Here is a 7,035-nt window from a genome sequence, read left to right as displayed (position 1 = left end):
TGTGTGTGTGTGTTGTTGTGTCGTGTGTGTAGTATATATATATATATATATATAGATATATATATGTATATATATATTTGTCATATGTGTATGTATAGAAGTATATGTATATATAAATAGTAGTATATATATATATATATGTGCGTGTGTGTGTGTGTGTGTGTGTAGGGGTGGGTTCATGTGCGTGCGTATATGTGTGTGATATTATGTGTGTGTTTGTGTGTGTATTTTGTGTTTTAAGTTTCGTGTTTTAAGTTTCGTGTACACGTATATATGTATGTGTGTGGGGCATGTGTGTGGATCTGGTCACATGTGTGTTTTGTCATGCATATTTGTGTATGTGTGTGGGGCTTGTGTGTGCATCTGGATATGGGTGTGTTGTTCTGCATATTTATGTATGGAAGTGTTTGTATGTGCGTGTTTGTGTGTATATGATTCTGTGTTGTTATGCATATTTATGTATGGACGTGTTTGTATGTGCGTGTTTGTGTGTATATGATTCTGTGTCGTATATTACGCGTATTGTTGGGACCAAAGTTGACGAGGTTTGTCCACTTTATGCCGTATTGATATCGGCTAAAGGATCACACTTTTGAACAGTTTGCTGATTTTGTAGGTGAGCCTTAAATATTTGGAAAAGCCTATTACTAGAGTAGTATATTAAGCTTATTCGTATATACCTTTAATCTCGATCTTCATAACAAACGTCACTACCAGTTGTATAATTGAGCCTGATGTGAAATCAATATATGTATGCGATGTTCTGCGCACCATCAGTAGCCAACTAACTAGATTGGCACGTAAAAAAAATCGGCATCATCTCTTTATTCCAAAGCATCGTAGCCAATGTGAAGCCACTTGTGCTGCATGTCCGCAATCTTTGTGGCAATCATCACGTTGTCCTGACAGCTCGATCTCTATTTTCTGTGACGGTGCGTTGTACTGTAACTAGGGATGCATGTTGACGATATCCATGACAATCATTATTTCGCTCGAGTACTAACACGTGATTAACTTTTTACTTCGTTTACATTAGTGCGGTGTGGATTCTCCTAGTAGTGAGCCGGGCCAAGCTTTGCCTAGACTTCAGCGTTACGCTGTACTGTTACCATCTGCTGTTCTGTACACTGTACTGGGGCTGGATGAGTGGGTGGTGGTGGTTTTGCACCATTGTCTGCTGTGCGATAACAACCACTCTGAGCGAAGCTTTATGTATCCGACAAGAACTCAAGGAGATCCCTGTTGCAGGGATGGGTAACAAGAACGATGTTTAGATACAAGAGAATTATCTTTAAAAGCAATCATATTCGCAAATACCTCAGAGGATCGACAGAAACGAGGAAGTGTGGCGATGGTATCACTCTGAGCGAAGCTTTGTGCATCCGACAGGACCTCAAAGAGATTACTGTTGTTGGGATGTGTAACAGAAACGATGTTTAGATAGAGAGGATATATATTCTCGCGTACTCGTGCCCATGCGATTACCACAACGTTGGGTGGCTATGGTGGAATTGTACCTTTATCGGCTATGCGACAATACGAACTCCTGTTGACGCCTTATGCATACGACAGTGATTATGCCTTTTGTTAGAATGGGCTACAAGTCAAAGATTTGGAAGCAAATTCAGCATGTGTGACTGGTGTATACAATTAGGCACCCGCTGGCATGGGACTTGACATGTGGGCCAGAGCTCGTGTACGCGTTGTGTCCGAATCACCTCCCGAGTATTCCGCTGCGTGGGTGAGTACATGGATGGAATCACCCTGACGCCTGAAGTACGCTTGTGGCCCTTCTTTCCTAGATGTTTAGTATGGAAAAGTGGCCGAGCAGTAGACCAATGATCAATCTCATGCGACCGGCAAGACGACGAGGACGATGCCTATGGGCCGTTGGAGGGAGAGTGATGTAACGTTGAAGAGAACCCCACCTACATATGCCTCCGCATGGCCAAGTACCATTTATGACGCGCAAGTACACCCTATACGTGTCCATATACACTCTGGAGCGGCTCTTATGGTTATGGGAAAGTGATTTTGGAGTTGGGTGCCTGTTAGTAGTAGACAGATCCGCTGATGACTCCCTCTAGCGTCCATCCATGGTTTCCATTCTGCCATCAACTCTGGATAACACAACAGTAGGGCCGCCATGTCCCATAATTGGCCAATATCAAATACTTAGGTTTAATTGGGCTCTACCTTATGAATTAAGTCCATATAGCTATCACGCAGTCTATCCGAGTAATTTTGGCCTTCTTGGCTTCTGTGGACTACGTGCGGTTAAACTATACGTTGAAATCACTAGTCAAGCCGTGGCGGTCATCAGTTGGTGGTATAGTAAGCCTAAGACAACGCATATCGTTACAATAGCTAATTTGATTGCGACTGTACGTATCGACCACTGGCTGTGGTTAAAAAATGGACGCGTTGACCACGATCAAGGACAGGCAACGTATGCCGGTGCAGCAAATACGAAAGCTAATACTCGTGCCAATATGCAATCGACCAACCCCCAAAAGAAATGTGTCTGTCTCTTTCTAAGACACATGGCAGCATAGTGAATTCAGTAGTTTCTTCTGCAGTGCTGACCGTATGATCGTGAATAAATCTACACGTACGCAGTTTCCGGTTCGAAAAAGTTGACAAATAGAGAAAAATGCACTGTGGGTTGCTGTGTTTATTTTATAAATATACTAATTTTTAAAAATTGAATACATGTGATATCGCTGCGTGTATCTAGAATTAACTGACATACATGGGCAGCAGATTTGGTATTAATAACTTTTTTCGCTCAAGCGAAAACATACGCAAATAGTCGTCATGCAGTACATTTGATTAGTACTATACGTCAACGGCGCTTTTAACTTAACAATCCCTGAATATGATTGCTTAACATACGCAAATAGTCGTCGTGCAGTACATTTGATTAGTACTACACGTCAACGGCGCTTTTAACTTGACAATCCCTGAATATGATTGCTTAAATATACATGTACCGGTGTGCGTTGGCTTTTATAGCCAGTTTGGTGTCGATCCATTTCAGCGTTCCCGGATCTGTGTGATGCTTGAAAATTGCTTCTTTGAATTCACTGATGTGGTCAGATTCTATAACGAAGACACCCCCATCCTTGCGATGCACACCCAAAAAGTCTTTTGAAGACTTGCTCCTAGAATCGGTACGTTTGAGGGTATTATCTTCGTGACGGATATTTTCAATGGACGCCCAAGGATATTGATACAGTATCTCCATATTCTCCAAATTATAAGCAACGATGCCGTTCTTATTGGCGCTCAAGATCAAATCTGCTGCATTCCGTTCTTCTACCTTGTACTTTCCTGCTACAACATGGTCCCGTGTTTTATACTGAACATAATATCCTTTACGACAAGGAATGGCCATATTACTATTAGTTAGAACATTGTTAGTGCACATGTCTGTAAAGCAGTCAGACACAACAACCGCACTGATGTCGTCTTCAGAAATCGATTGAAGCCGATTTGAGTCCTTCACAGAACTGCAGAGACTAGCATCCTGAATATAGATTGGAGAACTGTAATTTTCTGACTTCATCGATATCGAATCATTCGCTTCCATAGACATATATGATTTTCGTCTTTTGGTAAGGCCGAGGAGTTTAGACACGATCGCCATGATTATCTTGGCTTGTTGTGCACTGCTGAATAGACACTCAATAGTTCTTTAAAAATAGAGTCATAATAGTGCTCGAGAGATTTATATAAAGTACACAGACATGGTTTTGGTCTTTTTGGTCATAGCGGCATAGCCTCCTGTTCAATTTATATTAATAGGAGGCTATGTTTTGGGATTTTTGGTGTCCTATTATTTATTTATTTTCTTCTTCTTTTTTAAATATACATTTTTGGCCTTCAAAGCCAGTGCGTTCACGAGCCAAAGTGTCCACGAGCCAGAGTGTTCGAGACATTTCGAACCAAAAATATAGGGTTGGCAATTGAGCAAACGTCGGCAGTCTCGGGACATCTGGGATTCAGGGGACGTTCCCAACAAGAACCCCAACGGACCCAACTCACTCCGACTCACTCGGACACTCCACTCTCCCCAGTCCCTACTCCTCAGCAGTATCTGAGATTGAGACACTCATAACTCATTGAGTCCAGCCTCCAGTCCAGAATGAAGATGTTTTTTATCTGTCGTATCGATAATGTCGTCAATTTAAAAATAACTCATTTGTTTATTGGTATTTGGTATCAAATATCAATCTGATCTATGTTCTCACTTCTCACTTCTCCACTCACGCGCGAACAAAGACTCAAAGAGACGACGTGTCTGATTTTCAAAATTTCAGCGGGCCGACTTATTTTTTTTGAAAACTTTTGTTTTAATAAAACATTTTTACATATCAATGTACAGTCATACCTCTTTATATATCCACCTCTTTATGGTGTCTACCTCTTTATATGTCCAATTTCTATTTTGGCCAACCCCTCAGGTCTTTTTAGACCGGTCCTGCAGCCTGCTCTTGGACGTCCGACTATTAATATCACTGATTGGCACTGAGCTAATTAGGAGCTCTAATTGCTCTTTTTTAAATTTGTGTTATTCATCATAGTGCTTTCGGCCATCCGGTCACTGCGGTCAGACCGTCAGGGTCGATGAGACTCAGACTCAGGGGTCATTCGTATATTTATCCTTTTTTTTATTGAAGTTTTTACCTGTGTGAATATTTCGCCTTTCACCTCAGCTTGACGGTAGCTTTATCTATATTACATACACTAGAGTACGTACTACAACAGATCCTGATGGGAGACACTTCTAGTGGTGAACGCTGTTGTGCGAAAGGATGCACTACAACGCACCCAGTGGGTGGTGTATATAAATATGCTGGTTGCGATCGAAGTATGCATGCCTTTTGTGGCGTGCATCTTGGTGAGGGGTATGGCTCAAATTCAATCGGTTACTGCCTGTCTACAGATAAATGCCAGCCACCGGATGACATGTGGGAGTCTGGTTTCATTAATAACAGACATACAGAGCCAGACGAATTCACACAAAACGGACCTACAACGATAGATAAGCTCACTGTTGGTAAGAAGAAGAAAACATATAAACAGACTGTAGTATCAAATGTGAGTTCCAATACAACAAAAGAATCAATCTAACAAACAAAGTTAAAGGTGTCATCGTGCGTACAATCCAGAAAGCGGGATACAGCTTAGACCTATCATGGAAAGACAGCTATCGTAAGGAGTTAGTTAAGGAGGCCGTGCGGGTAGCGCATGCATCTTTCGGCGTTAGGGATAATATTATTTATTTCAAAAATGGCAAGTATGTGTGATACAATGTATGAACATATGGTATGGCTCTCATAGTCGCTGTGTGGTTCAGGAAAGATTGATGGGAAGAAGTGGTCAGTAAATCGGCGTTAGTATCAAAACAATAAGAAGGTTCATGGAGTCTGGAGAGAAGATACTCAGTCAGTCTTATGAAACTGACCCAGACTTGTCTTACCTCTTTATATGTCCAAATATTTGCCAATCCCGGGAACTGGACATATAAAGGACTGTATTTGTATATTTTTTTATTATTTTTAAAAAAGTAAACGTCTCTGTCCGTCTGTCCCGGATATGCGCGCGTGTGTGTGTGATAAATAATGTGTGTGGAACAGGCTGGTGTGGATTGTGGAACAGTGGAACTCAGGAACTGTGGTCTGTGGATTCTCTACTCTCTCTCTAGTAGAGAGAGGGCTCTGCCATTCTGGGTTTTCTCTACTCTCTCGCGCGCACACAAACAAGGTTACAGGTTTTCCGATTCCTGGCCAGCTTGCCTGTATTCTACCCCAAGCATTGACCAGGGCCTACTACTTACAGGCCTACTACTAGTAAGTAGTAGGGGCCCTGGCCCCTCGGCCTCTAGTAGGGGTCCTGGCCCCTCGGCCTCTAGTAGAGGCCTGGGGCCTGGGAGGCTGAGCCTAGCAGGCAATTAGCTGAAGCCTGACCCGCTAACCGCCTAAGCCCTAAGGCCCTAAGGCCCTGAATACTAAGTTCAAGAGTTAGTAACTGTTAGTAAAACTGTAACAATAGTAGTGAGTTTATAGTGACTGGTGTCTCTGGCGAGTGACTCACTCTAAACAACAGTTTATTTATATATATTTTAGAAACAACTCAACAACAAGATTACAAGAACGAGCATGAGGGTGGACTCTGGCCCTCTCTGGGGACTCTGAGTCAGGTACTGGAAGTGGGGCCTTAGCGGGCCACTGGGCGTGGGGCCTGAGGCCTTAAGGCCTAAGACCTGGGCCCTGCAGGCTGCGAGTGACTTTTGTTACTTTTTTTTAGAAGTACGGTTGCTCTCTCTCCTCACTAATTTACTCGTGACTATAAAGAGTATTAACTGGACTCTGGACTCTGGAGAGTGGAGACTCTCCGAGAGTCCGAGACAGTCACAGACTCACAAGTCACAGACTCACAAGTCACAGACTCGCAGTGGTGAGTGGTAACTGGAAATGGTAAGTGGTAACTGACTACATAACTGCTGGGCAGCTGGTGTAAGTGGCAGCGAGTGATGACTGGTTAGTGGTTACTGGTGACTACAGGGAGTATGTAGTGAACTGGTGACTACAGTGAGTATGTAGTGAACTGGTGACTACAGTGAGTATGTAGTGAACTAGTGACTACCTGATAAGTTGTGGGGAGGGTAATAAATAAAGGAGATGTGTTAAGACTGCGACTACTACGCCTGCGACCACTATGACTGCGACTCTCGCCTGCGACAATAAGACTGAGGCTCTCGCCTGCGACCACTATGACTGCGATTATCGCCTGCGACTATCAAATTTGAAGCTTTCGCCTGCTACCACTAAGTCTGCCGCTCTCGCCTGCCACCCAATCAAAAAAATATAGTTTATATATTAATTTTTGCAAAAACTATACAGCATCAAAAGAACAGTGGCAAGGATGTGGGGCTATCTAAGATAATGCCTTTTTGGGCACAGATTCAATTCTCTCTGTAGAGGTATTTTTTAACAAATATATCCATATTTATTTACACACATATACATG

The 7,035-nt window shown here is 42.7% G+C and overlaps 2 protein-coding genes across 2 annotated transcripts in view; one reads left to right on the top strand and one right to left on the bottom strand.

The window, feature by feature from the left end:
• SARC_08573 (hypothetical protein) overlaps positions 1-2,627 on the top strand; it is a 3,571-nt gene extending 944 nt beyond the window's left edge. The window contains exon 2 of the mRNA XM_014297440.1: positions 1,037-2,627. Coding sequence (XP_014152915.1) covers positions 1,037-1,274 — 238 coding nt within the window. The 3' untranslated portion in view covers positions 1,275-2,627. The remainder of the gene's footprint in view (positions 1-1,036) is intronic.
• A 27-nt stretch (positions 2,628-2,654) lies between these two features.
• Positions 2,655-3,822, bottom strand: SARC_08572 (hypothetical protein). The gene has a single exon (XM_014297439.1). It carries the CDS (start codon positions 3,647-3,649, stop codon positions 2,978-2,980), a length of 672 nt encoding a protein of 223 aa, XP_014152914.1. The 5' UTR covers positions 3,650-3,822; the 3' UTR covers positions 2,655-2,977.
• Positions 3,823-7,035: the final 3,213 nt, after the last annotated feature.

Source organism: Sphaeroforma arctica, assembly GCF_001186125.1.
Source record: "Sphaeroforma arctica JP610 unplaced genomic scaffold supercont1.784, whole genome shotgun sequence".
Classification (NCBI taxonomy): domain Eukaryota; class Ichthyosporea; order Ichthyophonida; genus Sphaeroforma; species Sphaeroforma arctica.
The sequence above is the reverse complement of the archived record's forward strand: the minus strand, read 5'-3'. Positions and strand labels throughout refer to the sequence as shown.

Excerpts from the sequence above, each read along its gene's own strand:
- SARC_08572 (XM_014297439.1), bottom strand. The coding sequence starts at position 3,649 with ATGGCGATCGTGTCTAAACTCCTCGGCCTTACCAAAAGACGAAAATCA.